General features: G+C 32.6%; 2 protein-coding genes across 16 annotated transcripts in view; one reads left to right on the top strand and one right to left on the bottom strand.

The window, feature by feature from the left end:
- cradd (CASP2 and RIPK1 domain containing adaptor with death domain) overlaps positions 1–16094 on the bottom strand; it is a 90217-nt gene extending 74123 nt beyond the window's left edge. For 12 of the 13 annotated variants that reach the window (XR_012401526.1, XR_012401524.1, XR_012401523.1 and 9 more), the window contains exon 1: positions 15569–16094. Coding sequence is in view for 2 of the 13 variants with exons in the window: in XM_073945952.1 (XP_073802053.1) it covers positions 15569–15875 (307 nt within the window). In the remaining 11 variants the exon portion in view is untranslated. 13 annotated transcript variants of the gene reach the window in all.
- Positions 15632–16119, top strand: part of ncaph2 (non-SMC condensin II complex, subunit H2) — a 36013-nt gene continuing 35525 nt past the window's right edge. For all 3 annotated transcript variants that reach the window (XM_073946303.1, XM_073946304.1, XM_068219667.2), the window contains exon 1: positions 15632–15691. The gene's annotated coding sequence lies outside the window, so the exon portion shown is untranslated. The remainder of the gene's footprint in view (positions 15692–16119) is intronic.

The following is a 16119-nucleotide window of genomic DNA, read 5'->3' on the forward strand; positions in this document are numbered from 1 at the left end:
TAATAACAATGTTAGGTGCGTTGAAGTCATGTTCATCAGTTTAAGACTGTATTGTCCCTATTTTTGATGAATTAAAAAAATACAGAAGATACAGTTACTGACAACCCACAACAATTGACTTTGAATTCATGAATTCTGCTTGCTGATCTTTTTATAATAGGATATAATGGTACAGTATATAACTCTTTATTATAGACTAGTGAGTCTGATATGTTTCCCATTCATAATAACAACCTTTCTATGGCATTCATGTGTTCACCAACTCTTAAGTACGATTTATCTAACTTAAATGACTATTTCGTAACTTGTTTCCATCATAGTTTATGTGCATTTTTTCTTTTCTGGAAAAGATTTATCCTACCCAGATGTGCGCAATATGTTTTTTATGAACAATTTCTAAATGTCTGTGCAAGTTTTTTTATGTAATCTTTTAAAATGCACCTAAAAAATATAAGTGGATGGAAAGTTATCAGAGCTTAGTCTAGGACCAAAACAAACAACAGTGGAAAAAATGAGAAAATTTTCCTGAGGTAAAAAAAAAGTCTTGTGAAGTGGATTGATGTGTTTTGTTGCAAAAGTATTGAAAAACTATAAAGACCAATCACTGACCTCTGGGCAACGGTCGAATGCTTACCTTATTCACAACTGATGTATGTGACATACTGTATGATGCATTATGTAAGAAACATGAGTTAACTGTAAAAAATTAATGACAAATCCTCAAGGCAACAAATTTTTATGTTGCTTTAACTTAATCAGTTTTCAAGTTTAACATAATATTTTTATTCAGTTTGATTAATGCAAGTTGAGATGACTAGAAAAGTTCAATTGATGGATCTAAAAATATTTAAGGCATCAATAATTTTTTTTTACATTGTAGTGAAAGCTCTGGGAATAAATGCATCTCACGGAAATCAGAAGATAACCATGAACAAGAAAACTTGTTGGCTTGGTGTTACATTATTATCCAGCATGGAAAAGCCAGGATAAAATGTAGAACTCTATTTTAACGATCTAGGTGCAAAGTCTAAAGCGCATTGCGCAAAAGCATTAAGGGCGTGTCCGAATACACTTTTGCTATTTTAAGGATGGAAAAATATGCTCTGCGCCAAAGCGCATGGTCTAACAGGGTTGTGCTTAGTCTCTTAATGAGTTCAGGGTGTGTTTTGAGCATAATGTGCAATAAACCAATGAGAGTCTCATCTCCCATTCCCTTTAAGAGTCATTTGAGTCACTATTTACATTGCAGACTTTGTAAATAGAAAAACTGAACGCTTCACTAGTGAGAAAACAGAACAAACCATCTGCAGCGCACGAATAAAAAACGAGCTTCATCCATTCAGCCTCTTTACTTTCTCTTTACTTTTTACTTTACTCCTTTACTTTCGTGGATAAGAAAACAGTGTTGTACGCACTCAACTGAAGACATCTATTAGACTACATATTTCATTTCGCTTGTTAAGCGCAAAATATTTGTTTCAAAACTTTTTCTAAATTCAGTTCTAATTTGCAGCAAATGCATAAATGAGCAATAATAATAAAGTGTGGTCAAAAAACTGAGTTACATCCGAAAACAAGTCATATTCTTATGCCCCGTTTGGTGATGCATACATCTTCAAACCCCACAGGTTAACAAATATATGCTTGATTTTATAAAAACAAATTTAAATATGCATATAATAAATAATACTGATGATAATAATAACATTATAAAAATGCAAACTGTCATAGATAAACTGAACAGATCAACTTTTGCAGATCACCTCCACATCACCAGGAAGCATCCCTGTTATAACATTACAGCGCCTCTGGCCACGCCCCTTCACTGCACGGGGTGTATGTGCTTAACCTGAAAGGTTTATGACATCATTAACTCGGATGTATTTTTTTGTTGCTCCCAAGCTTCGTTTGCCATGAGCTTCGCTAAGCTAACTCTGTAGAAGCCAATGTCTCCCTTTGCATTGAACTTTGAGCGTCTTACATTCAGAGATGTTGTTTATGTTCATTCAGCTACATTACAAATCAACTAAAGTTTAAAACATGATATCGTAGTTGACCACCCCTTTAATTTTACATTTTTTTAAATATGTAAAGATATCTGTGTATTGCTGTACATTCTGTGTGTATTAAGCAATGTGTAAGTGTTTGGACCTGCATAGGGGTATAACTAATGCACTCTGAGCTGAATTTAGACCAGATTTTAATTGGTCAATGGCTCGGTCTATTTCAGTTCCTCAAAATAGCAACATGCCAACAATGTACCTGAACACACCACCTTTTTAAACTGGAACACTCATGTGTGCCATGTGTGCCCCAAGTGGTGCAAATGGATTAGAAACAAGTCTCGCCCTACACGTCTTGTGCCCTATTGCGCCTGGTGTCTGATAGGGACCTCAGACTGTCTTTGTGTGGCAAAAAAATCATATCTTGAGGGTGAGTAAGTTATAGGGATTTCTTTTTCTGGGTGAACTATTCCTTTAATAGAATTGTTCAACATGTCACCAAATGCCTCTTGTTCTAATTACACTAGACTTTCTGAGGGTGCCTTCTTTAATGCTGAAAAATGCATCTGACATTATTTTTTTTCTAAATAATACTAAAAAAAAACATAAATAAATATAAACAGCACACATGATTCCAATGTACGGAAAACCTAAATATAAACATCTCTATGAACTAACTAAATTACAAGCTGCTCAGAAGCTTAACTGCATGTGATTGTTTTCTCATATGTGCACCATATGCTGTCATATAATATAATGTTGTGGATTTCTGTTTTAGTCCTCAAGCTTTTATTTAATAGTCTTTGTGGGCAGCACTGGCATACACTGTAAACACACAGCAAATGGTGCAAAATCTCTTGAGAGGAATGGGCAGCTGCTGAGTATTACAGGGGATGAACAACAGCACACAGGGAATTAACCTGAAAAATATAAGACATACACAAACACAGCTGTGCAAATAACTAAAATCATCTTGATCTGATGTGGTGGACAGATGTTACTGATCAGACAGGTTGATTGTCACTCAAAAAGTTCTGTTCTGTAGATCTGTTATGATCGAAAATACAAGACAATGTTAAATGAAAATAGGAAAAAGCAACTGAAATGTTAATATTTAGGGTTGCATTCACCTTGTTTAAAAGGATTGATAACAAGGATATATGACACTTTGTCTAGCAATTGCACTTCTGCTTGGTTAGGACTTAAGGATGTTTAGGAGACGGATATTGATCAAACTATTAAAGAAAATGATTGGCAAATTGTATGTGATAATATATACCCGAAGTGTACCTCTCTTAGGATCCATGAGCTTAATTTTACATTTTTTAATAGAATCTACATTACACCAATACATATTAAGAATTTTTTTGCCAATTTGCCAATTTTTTTGCCAATGCCACAGCCTTGTGTTTCAAATGTAAAAAAAGATAAAGGTACATTCATTCATAGATTTTGAGACTGTGACAAAATTTTACCATTTTGAAAGAAAATACATAAGGTACTAGAAAATATTCTTAAAGGGTCACGAAACACCAAAACACATTTTTTGAGCTGTTGACAGTCGTATATGTGTCCCACACTGCTAAAAACACTATTAGGACACATATAATTCACTAAAAAGTGTAAATTGGTTGTTTTTGCGTTATTTCAAGGAAATTTGTACTTCCGGTTTGAAACAAATTTTTGAAGCTGCGTCACAGTCATGACATAATAGCGTTGTATTCTAGTGTGCAGACTGGGCGTCTGTGCCAGAGTGAGTCTTATTACGTCTTACAGTGTGTTGCATTAATGCATGAGTAAGGCTTGGTTCAAACCAATCAGCGCGCTCTATTGTGCAACTTCATTAATATTCATTGCTGTCAGAGTGTAGACAGCAGAGACGCCACGTTGTATTGGCAAAACAAGCGTGAAGTGTTGCTTTTATTGTTTGCTGCCGTTAAGTTTTGTTTTCATTTTCTCTCTGTGAGAGCTCAGACTCACGCGTGGATTAACAGTGTACACGACGCTCGACAACAATAACTTACGTGTCTAAGGAGGAACATTGTTTACCTGAGAGCTGTTCTCATCTGCAAACGCTGAGATCCGGATTCGCTTGTAGTCTCCTCTAAATAAAGACGCGGCTCTAGTTGCTGGTGATTGTCCTGTCTCTACAGATTTGGTAATTGAGCGACCAGTGCTCTTTGTTTATTCAGTTCGTATTTTATTCGTATCAAACAAACTATTGCACCCAGTGTAAACAAGTTAGCACTAACAGTTACAACCAAACTATAACCTCGTGTTGGATTTTGTGAACGGAATAACACACGGCTTTCTGACGCTTTCTGACGCTACCTGCCGTGTGCATCTAAGTTTCCGGGAAATGCTGAGTTTTTTTTCTCTCATTCGCCGTGCGGTATCAAACATTGTATGAAAAATACACGCTTAGAGCAGATCCTCGAATCAAATATCTCGTTTGTCGGGAGGGACATGAATGAATTCCCTGAATGAAAGAGCCAAACTGCAGTTAAAGTCCACCAATTAATAATTTAGCAAATAATTCGACAACAGATGTCCATGTAAACACAGTCACATTGTCCGCTGTGGTTGTGTGTTTTGACTCTGAAATTCAGCGCGCCCAAATAGACACTCCCATACCAAGCCTCTTTTCTTCCTCCGACACTCCCCCCTAAACAGAGCTGGACACGCCCACTTTTCTGTCTTTTTCCAAAGTAGAGGTGTGAAAACACCCTGCTGAAACGAGGGGGTTTCATGGCCCTTTAAGCTAAATTTTGACATGACCCCAGCATTGTATTTATTGAATCTTAATGAAAACAATCTGTTTGAAAGAAAAAAGATGCATTCCAGTTATTTATTGTCTTGGTATATTTAGCTAAAAAAGGTATTTTGCTACTTTGGTCTGCATCACAGGCTCCATATTTGAAAATGTGGATATCACAGATTGCTACATGGCTACCATTAGAAAAACTTACCTATGACAAACATAAAAAATCTGACAGATTTTGGTCAATTTGGTCTCCCCTTTGGGAGTACATAAAAGAGCTCTCTTAAATTAACACAGCATCCTTGTCATTCACTTACACTTTTTGTTATAACCTACACTCAAAGACTACTCTAAGATGATGTAATTGTACTTTTAATTATTCTTTATTGTTTAATTATTTATTTGTTGTTGTTTTTTTACATTGATTTCTCTGTTACTTTTTACTCTCAAGACTGTACACTCTCTGTAATATGTTAATACATTTTGATGTTAATGTTTTGTGGATATAGGCATACAATAAAATAAAAAAATGTAAAAATTTTGAAAAAAATATTTAGGGTTGCAGATACTGTAGGTGGATCAACCTACAATACTAGTCAGAGTATTATTTGTTTAATATTTACAAAACCTATTGAACTATGTGTATTTTTATACTTCTAAGCCAAAGTAATCATACATTTTATACCATAATTTACAGAAAATGCACATTAAATGAATTTTCTAAATCATGTACGACAGAATGGGACATTTTGTCTTTATCCAAATTTTTAAATGATATTTTATTTAATTAAAAGTCAAACATTATGCGATCAAAAGCACTTTAATATAAATATAAAACACTATATAAATATAAATGTAAAACACACAGTGGGTATGGAAAGTATTCAATGACGCCAAGCACACAGCTGACATAACGAAGGAGTGGCTTCAAAACAACTCTGGGACTGTTTTTGAATGGCCCAGCCAGAGCCCTGACTTAAACCCAATTGCGCATCTCTGGAGAGACCTAAAAATGGCTGTCCACCAATGTTTACCATCCAACCTGACAGAACTGGAGAGGATCTGCAAGGAGTTATGGCAGAGGATCCCCAAATCCAGGTGTGAAAAACTTGTTGCATCTTTTCCAAAAATCAAAAGTGCATCTATTAAATACTGAGCAAAGGGTCTGAATACTTAGGACATTAGAACGTGATATTTTTTCTTTCGTTTTATTTTTAAATAAATCTGCAAAAATACCAACAATTCTGTGTTCTTCTGTTAATTTGGGGTGCTGTGTGTACACTAATGAGGAAAAAATGAACTTAGCAAATGGCTTCAATATAACAAAGAGTGAAAAATTAAAGGGGGTCTGAATACACATTTCCGTACACATTGTATTTCAAAAAAAGTGCTTTCCAGAATTTCTTTTTTATAATATTTATTCCTGTGCTGGCAAAGCATCATTACTATGCAATCTAATATGATACTTGTTTGTCAGTAATTATCAGTTATTACTGGTGCTCAGTTATCATAAATAGCTATTATTATTATTACGAAAGTGGAAAACAGTTTTGCTGCTTATGAATTATGTGAAAATATTTGTCAGGGTTCATTTTTGAATCTATATATTCGTACATAAAAAATCTATGTAACATTCTAAATGTTTTTATCTTCATAAATTAATTTAATAATTTAAAATACATTTAAATTTAAATAAAACTATAATAAAAGTGTATAAAAAAACATGATGGTGTGTTGCAAAGATGAATTAATATTAATGAATTATGAAACCTAATAAAAGCCAACTAAGCTGTGAACATTCTCAATCTTAACCCTTAATTGTAAATCCAACACAAAAAAAGTAGGAAGCAAGAAAAAGAGATGTAACAATACTAAAATTTGCCATTTTCTTTGAGAGGATACAAGTCTGCATGGTCTGCAGAGAAAATCTTCCACAGTGATTCACACAACTGTGCTAACAAGCAGTCGGAACATGCTAACTTGCTCTATAATAGAAGACAGTTGGGTTAAATTTGTCTAGAGGCCTGCCGCAGAACATTTTGCCTCGTAAACAACTTAAAATTCAGAAGCGTAATGCTTCAGGTACAACGATTCCCAGAACCCATAAGCCAAGGCTTAAGCAACCATTTGCATCGTTTTCCTTAAATCAAGCATTTTGTTAATAAACATGCAAATTGTGTGACCTGCAGGTGTGAGGAAAATGAGCATTTCGTGTCCCCACTTGACTGATCTCCATTGGAAAGTAGGTAATAAGGACTGTGTTTATTATTTAAACTGAACCAGAACATGCGTCTCCTTTATTAATGCGTCCGTGACACTGCAGATTCAGGAGTCGGATGAAAAAAAAAAAACATGTTCCCATGCCAACCGAATGACATCACCGCTGTCAGGATCCAAATTCATAGCGACATGAATATTCAACAGTTGAGAAGTGGATGAAAATAAAAGCGGGAAAGGAAAGAACAAAGCGGCGCAATCAATTGTGCTCCTTTAATGCAAGACACTGCAGGTGAACTAATGGTTATCTCTATATTTGCACAGCGGATTAATTACATTAAGAATTGCAAAGCTTTTTTTTGGTAATATAATAATGTAATAATATAAAAATAATGTATTTATATAATAATGTAATAATATAAAAAATTGTTTAAATACGCAAACTGGGGATTCAATATGGGGATTATAATATGTGCTCAAATATGAACATTGTATAAAACTGGGTTTAAAAGTCTTGCTTATTTTTTTATTTATATATGCATAGATCAAGATATAATGAAATATTTGAGTCACATATACAGTGCATATATATATATATATATATATATATATATATATATATATATATATATATATATATATATATATATATATATATATATATATATATATATATATATATTCATTAATTCATTTTCTTTACGCAGCAGAGGCCCTTCCAGCTGCAACCCATCACTGGGAAACACCCATACATTCTCATTCTCACAATTTCGTTTACCCAATTCACCTATAGCAGATGTCTTTTTTTAGACTTATAGGGGAAACCGAATACCCGGAGGAAATACAAAAATGCCAACTGACCTAGCCGGGGCTTGAACCAGCGACCTTCTTGCCGTGAGGCGATTGTGCTACCCACTGCACCACCGTGACGCACCATATCTAAATCTTAGAATTAAAGGTTGTTGTTTTTTTACATAAGGGGTTTTGGGAATCTCTTCATCACAATTCAAAAAATACTCCAAACATCCACAAAAAATAAATTAATTTTCACAAATTGTTTATAATCAGGGACAATATGCAAGGACAAAACCCTTCAGAAAATAGAAAAAAAAACTGCAGTATGAAGTGCTTCTGACATAAAGATCACTTCATTTCAGTGCAGGAGAAAAAAAAGCATATTTTGAAGAAAAAAAACAGCCTTTAAATATGTATTGTAATTGAAATCTACACAAACTGACATAAATTGATACGGTGCGACAAAGAATATAAATGAAGGTGTATTTTGGATCATTTTAATTAGACTGAAATAAACACAAAAGCTAAACCGTCCAAAATGTCAAAATTCTGACAGGTTTTCTAAAATATTACGTTTAAAACAGCAAAATGTGACATTTTACTGAAAGATGCACTAATCTGCATACATTTCTAGCACAAAATGTTAAAATTGGATGCTATCAGGTACAAAACTCTTGTTTCAGGAATTTTTAACACATTATGGGTTTTTACAGAGGAGATTCAGGGTAATTTTTTAATTACTTTATAATTCAGAAAACATTGTGAACATCCAAAAAAACAAAAATGCTGAAAACTTTAGATTACAGCACTCAAAAATGGCTTTTTAAAAGCATCTCCTCCACCATGTTGCAGTCAAACAAAACAGTTGTCATGCCAAATTGCTACTGTAAACAGAAGCTTGACCCGTATTCAAGTAATTTTGAGTTATTCTGATTGGTCCACTTTTTTTTTGCATCTGACCTTGATGCGCATTGCACCATGTAAAAGTTTAAATTATTTTTTTCTTGGCATGGCATTTAAAAAATGCAGCTCATTTGTGTGATGGGCTGCAAGAGAGGAAAGTGTATAATGGTCACGCATGTGCATCAAGAGCTTGTTTAAATATAAGACACTGTCTCATCTCGTGCACACAACAAGAGCAGTGATTGAACAGGAGTTCTCCACTGCACCCACTAAGCGTAAGAAAGGATGGATGGACCTTCCGTTTTAGCATTTGAGCAATTCCAAGAAAATGTCAACCCTGCCATAAGATTCAACTAAATGTTTCTGTATTTTTTAAGTAAGCAATAATTTTACAGTACTCAAAAATGTCTCTGTCAATGTGTTCAAACTATTATATTTGATTTAGCAAAGTCACAAAAGTGTCACATCCATAATGAAGCTGTTTTCTCATGAATGCAAAAATGTCAAATAAGATAAAATTATTCATTTTTGTTCTGCCAGCTGATTAGTGATTAGCATTGTTTTTATTGGGTTGTGCAGTTTAATTCACAAAGGTTCTACATAGTATCTTGTAAACTGTAAACTCGCAAACGTTTTTGGTTTTTGGTCACATCCATAATGCATGTTTATTTTCCTCATTTAAAATGTAAAAAATGTTTATAGATTGATATTTTTTTATCCCATATACATTTGGATTGGCCCATGCCCCGGAAGGGGTGGAGGGCATAAGTAAGTACATTTGGATAGTTGTTTTGGAAAACATAATATAATGTTAACATGTACTTTCTCTGTGACTTTATGTTTTAAATCTTTACTGCAAATGTCACATCCATAACACTGGAATTGCTAATTTTCATTAAATGAGATTTCAGTTTTGAAGTTTACTGAATCGTAAATACAATGCACAATTAATTGATTTGTCTGACAGTGCTTATATGTTTGAGTGAGATGAGTGGTTACTTTTTCCAGTTGTACCAAATCCATATCAAAGAGTGACCCCAAAACAGGTACATACCTAACTTTGACTTCTTGTTTAGATGCAAAAATCTCTAAATGCCCTTTAATATTTTCTTCCAAAATTAGCATTTTTCTCTGACTCCTGTGTGTGGACACAGTAATTTTATTTTTATAGTGATAAATAAGTTTTTCATTGCCTTTAAAGTGAAATAACTGAATATAAATATAGGGGACTGAGCAAAATGCTTATTTTAGGAGGACATTTTAGATGGCATTTAAAGTTTCATTTTACATCTGAACTCTTTATATACACTCTTTATATAAAAATCCTTTGCTGCTTACTACTTATATAAAATGAATAAAAACATAACAAATTTTTAATTTTTTGGGGGGACAACTTAATTCTTTCATGTTCAATCCATTTGCATTTGTTAAGTTAACTTAATCGATTTATGTTGGAACAACATGAATACATTGCATGAAACCTTTTGTTTTTCACATTTTACCATTAAACCTCTAACAATATACGCTGTAAAAATGCTGGGTTCCACACAACTACTTCATGTTTTCCCAACACAAACAGATTAAGTTAACAATTTTACAAATTTAAGTGAATTGAGCATAAAACAATTAAGTTGTCCCCTAAAATACCTTAACAATTGTGTTGTTTCAACTTATTTTTAAACCTGTATTTTGAACAAGCAGCAACATGCAAGTATCCAATCGCTCATGCATGAATTGAACAAATCAAAACATAAATATAAATACAGCTGCAGTTTAATGTACGTTAGTGGAGATTTATGAATCAGTGCATGAGAAAAAAAGTCATTTTGAGAAAACAGGCCAAAAAAATATGTACTGTGGGGCTGCACGATATTGGAAAAATCTGACACTGCAATATTTTGTTTTTCTTCAATAAATAACATGATATGAATACAATGCACCAGATGAGTTAAATAGTTCTATTTGGACTAACTCATTTATTTAGATAGATTGAAATGATTAAGTCTTCTTCTATGCAATACAATGCATTTGCATAAATCATAATAAATTACAAGCATACAAAAGTGAAATAAACAGCACTTTACTGTATTCTAACAGTATCCAGATACAGAAAATAAATAATCAAACATAAAATAACATGATCATCATTGTATAAATTATTTTAAATAACAATATCTTTATCCTTTAATCTTCAATAAATAATCTAATCCTTGTGGATACTAAATCATCAGGCATAAAAAAAATTACTGTTCGTAACTTTGAAAAATTAAAAATTAATTTGATTTGATTGTTCAATCACTGTATACCTGAATACATTTCAACGCTTCAGAAAACAATAAAGCGCTGTTTATTTATTTGGCATATTTTTCTTTATTGAATTTATCTATGGTTGTAGATCGTTTAATATATTTTGTGCACCCCGTACAAAATCTTCCCAATCAATCTAAATCTCAATCTAAAATCATAGAGTCTTTACAAACATTTATTCAACTCATCTATTGAAATTGTATTCATATCGCAATAAATATAGCAGAATTAAAAGATTGCAATGTGCCCTTGCATTTTTTTGCATTTGTTAACAAGACATTGTATTCTTCTGTTATGGAAACAAAGTTTTACCCCTGAATATTGACAACTGGTTGCGAGATGCAATAAGCTAATATCCATTTGGAAAAAATCTGATTTACAATAAATGTCAATGCTAGGGCTTTTTCTGAAACATGGGACCCATTTAGAATGTTCTTTTCTAAGCATGTCAGTATCTCTACAAACCGTCAATCTAAATCTTAGGGCCATTTAAATGCAATGCAAATATAATTAGGTACTTTAAAAATACCTGAGGATTCATTTTTTGTAATATTGGGTTATCAAAGTACTGTATATGTGTATTCTATACGGATGTTTTATTTCTTAATCAATGTATTTTTATTTTGTAATTTATTTATTTTATTTACTTATTTGATTCATTTATTTATTTATTTTAATTATCATTAGGATTATTTTTTTATTGTTTTCTCTGTTAGATATATGTAATTTCAACTTGTGTAGAGGGTAGGGGTAGGAATAATATTTGTTTAAATTTCTCTGTAAATATACTTTGTTATATTTGTAAAAATTAAATAAACAAATCAAGAAAAAAATTACAATGTGTAATTTTCCCAATCTCGTGCAGCCCTAGCGGATACACACATTGTGATACTGATGCTCTAATGATATATTGTGCAGCCCTAATGTACTGTAAATACAATCTACAAACACAAATTTTTAAAGTGTGACAAGAAAACGTATTTTCAATGTGATCTTTCTATTAGACTGAATGTACACCTTTCACCTATTCAAAAAGTCCAAAATCTCAATACTGACAGGTGCACAAAAAAGCAGTACTTTTGCCTGGAAGCTAGAAATTAAAGAGAGTGCTTAAGTGTAAAGAATGTTTGCTCAAAGTATAGCGCTCGTCCTCGACTTCCTAGAAATCTGCAAGCACGCTTCTTTCTTTTTTTTTTTTTGACCCCTCCCCGTTTCTTTTATGCCTTCTTCCTAGCCCCCACCCCCCATCCTCCCCAATTTATTACCATCTGAACCACAGTAAGTCAATAAAATCTTCAGCTCAGTAACTGGAGACGGGAGGGAGAGGGAGAGCAGCCAACAAACGGCTTTGATTATATTTTTCCTAGAAAGGAGGATGCTCGGCGAGAGTGCTGGGCCGCAGCGCTAGTGCCAGGAATTAATGCAGCTTTCATGGAAAAGCAGGGCAGCGCACCAAGTCGGCCTGGCCTTGAGAGACTCAAAACACTACTTCAGCTCTTTTTTATACCTCGCTCTCCCTCTGCTTTCCTTTTCACGTCTTGTTTTTCTCGGAGGCAAGGGGCTGCTTATTATTTTTTCAGAGGTGTTCTGGGGCTTGCCTGACTGTGTGATTGAAAAGAGGTGATGCAAAAACAACAGAAAGCGCTAATAAGCCGTATTTTTCCCTGCATAGTTCAAGCAGAGAGGTCTATTGTTTGTCTAGAGTAGGTGATGCAAATAAGGCATTTTACAGACCATGTTTCATTTAAAATAAAACATTGATTTTCAAATCATATGCAAATTAGCTATGCTTCAAATGCACAGGTTATGGGTTCATTGTTAGACAATTGTCATTGTATTGGCAATTAAATTGAACCAAATGTTATTTAATACTCTGGTCAGATATACGAGACATGCAATGGTTTGACCTCTTACTTTATTAGTGCAACTGATTAATAAGATTACAATTGTTTTGAGAGAGAGAGAGAGAGAGAGAGAGAGAGTTAAATCAGGTGAAACTGGGAGGGAATATTAGGGAGCATCTGACTAAAATGTGACTGAATAACAATTTACACTCCAACTAGCTTTATGTTATATTCCTAATGCTACAAAAGTCCAGCCTTACTCCAGTCATGAATTGTCTTCCTTTTATATGTTACATTTTTTTTCTAAATTATTTCTTGTATTATGTATTTGTTTGTTTATTTAACAGGAACAATACATGTGACATGGTTATACAAAGACAACCTATGCTGTACATAGGGCATATAGCATGAAGCTAATTTGCAGCCCTCATCCATTGTGTACATAACAAAATAAACAAATAAACAAACAAACAAACAAACAAAAAACACAATACAACAAATATGTACAGTTTATACAGAGCCACAAACATAAAAATGTAAGTCAATCTGCATACTAAATAAACCTGACCAATCTGAAAGAATAATACTTTATAATACTAATACCCGATGTTCACATAGCTGTAATGATTTCAACCATTGTTTCAGCTTTACAGAAAAAAAAACTGGGAGTAAACTGTATGAAATAAATATATAATTGTATTTAAAAATAAATTAATAATTATTTATTATTAATTAATATTAAAAACTGTATTTATTAATTTGTCCTATCATTAATTTTCTTTTCAGCTTAGTGCTTTTTGAATTTATTAATTAATCAATACATTTTTTGGAAGAAAAAATGACGACTAACATATATTATTAACATAAATTAGAGAAAACGCCTACTAAAAATGTCATTCAGTGATCAATAGTTTCAATACAAAAAAGCTATCTTGCCTTAAATCAAGAATCACCTGATGATATATTTAAATTGTATATTCATTGATTACAGTGCAAACTGTTAAAGCTCAAATTCATTGTTCATTAAAAAACAAATTATACCTTGCCACTATTTGTCCAACCACTTTTGTCCCACAATTTTAATGTCATTTTATGATCAGTATTTTATTTTTGCAAGACATCACTGAAATACAAAGACTCAATAATGCCTGATAAAGCTTACATGACTTTAAATCAGTTTTGAATTTGTTTGTTTAACACGGACTTGCACAACAATACATTGACCTCAAAAGGAAATATGCTTTGTGCCAGGCTTTAGCAAAGATGCCATTTACACCTGCAGTTCTTATAGTGTATAGTGTTATCTGGTAACTTATTTTCAGTTAAATAACATCAAATGTAAAGGTTAATTATTGTTTGCATGCATATTAATGATGACTGTTAGGAAAACTAAGGACAGCTATAGTCACAAAACGTTCAGCATGTTTCACTTTGATTTCATTTTGTGGAGATATAACCCACATATGAGGACATTTAGGACAAAAAATACTGCCTATCTATCCATTCATCATTTGCAGCATTGTTTGCATAAAATAATGCAAAAGGTTCCCTGTTTTCAGACATCTTTATATTTATCACTGTAGTAGTTTTAACTTCAGATGAGTCTAAAATATTGAGAAATGAATATTTGGTGGAGTAATACTGAGTTTCAGTCACAACAACTGAAAATATATGTTATTCTCACAAATAGTCATGTTTCTGGGAATGCTCTAAATGCAAAACTTTTACTTAATATTTGAAACAGATGTTTTATAAAAATACTATAGTATTTTATACTGTATGGTGTATTCTGTTTATGATTTTAAAAAAATCTACAATATATTATAAAATGTTGATAATGAATACTACATAATACTTTAGATATAATGATCTGATAAAGTGCAATCAATTCTGTAGTATATTTCAGTTTATACATCATGTAAAGATGAAGTGTAATAGTTATTGTACAGTATTCAGTAATTATTTGATTATATTACTATAGCACAATATTAAAACTATAGATAACAACTATAGAAATACCACAACAGATTAATTTGAGTACTTTACTATAGTATGTGGCCTCATAGAATAAAATAAATAAGAATGTTTGACTAAAACTTCAAACAAATCTAGCCACACAGATTTTTTAAGGGGTATCTTAATAATTGAATTTAAATCTTTGTGTATATTTAAAATATGAGAGAAAATGTAGGATATTTGATGATATATTTCTTTCCATATATTATACAGTAAATACTAATATATTTATATGACTATTGTACAGTATACAGTATTTACTAATATAGTTATTATATGACTATTATACAGTATATTATAAATATGAGAGAAAATGTGGGATATTTGATGCCATATTTCTGTCCCATTTATATTTTACAGTATACAGCATACACTAATATAGTTATTATATGACTATTATACAGTATATTATAAAGATGACAGAACATGTAGGATATTTGAAGATATATTTCTGTCTCATTTATATTGTACAGAATACAGTATATTATAAATATGGTTATTATATGACTAGTATACAGTATATTATAAATATGAGAGAAAATGTTGGATTTTTGACTATATATTTCTGTCCCATTTATATTGTACAGTATACAGTATATTATAAATATGGTTATTATATGACTATTATAAAGTTTGATATAAAGTTGAGAAAACATGTGGGATATTTAATGACATATTTCTGTCCTCTGGATGTTCAGTCAGTTTCAGCTCTTAGGACTCACCTGTGAAGGGCGGAGGAGGAGACTCTTCTTCCTCGTTTAGTTGCAGCAGTTTGTCTCTGATCCAGGGAAAGTCTTTCTCCAGTGACTTTATGAAGTGATGGAAGGCTGTCGCTCCGCGGCTCGGTAAAATATCCAGCAGCTTTAACGTTTTATTTCTGCTTGACGACTCAGACTGAATCTCCTCTAAATGGCTCTCCGTCAGTATCTCCTCTTGATATAAATACTGAATGATTAAATCGTCCACTAAAAGCTCCTCGGACAGAAAAAGCCGCTGTGTTCGGAGCAGTTTTTTGTGTTTTGGGTCCATACTTGAACCCGGTGACCGAGTTAAAAAGCCGTTGTGTGCTGAATGTTAACCACAACAACAGCGGCGAATTTCTTCTCTAAGCAAACAATAGCTGTTGTAAAAACGCATAGAGTAATGTTTATGAATATACATGTTACAGAAATATTACAATGTACATTGTTGTTATGCTTTTCACATGATTTTTCCTTGTCATGTCGCATTAATTTTTTACCGGCTGGAAACGAGTCTCTCAGGAGGAACTACT

The sequence above is a fragment of the Danio rerio genome, chromosome 4 (assembly GCF_049306965.1).
Source record: "Danio rerio strain Tuebingen ecotype United States chromosome 4, GRCz12tu, whole genome shotgun sequence".
NCBI lineage: Eukaryota > Metazoa > Chordata > Actinopteri > Cypriniformes > Danionidae > Danio > Danio rerio.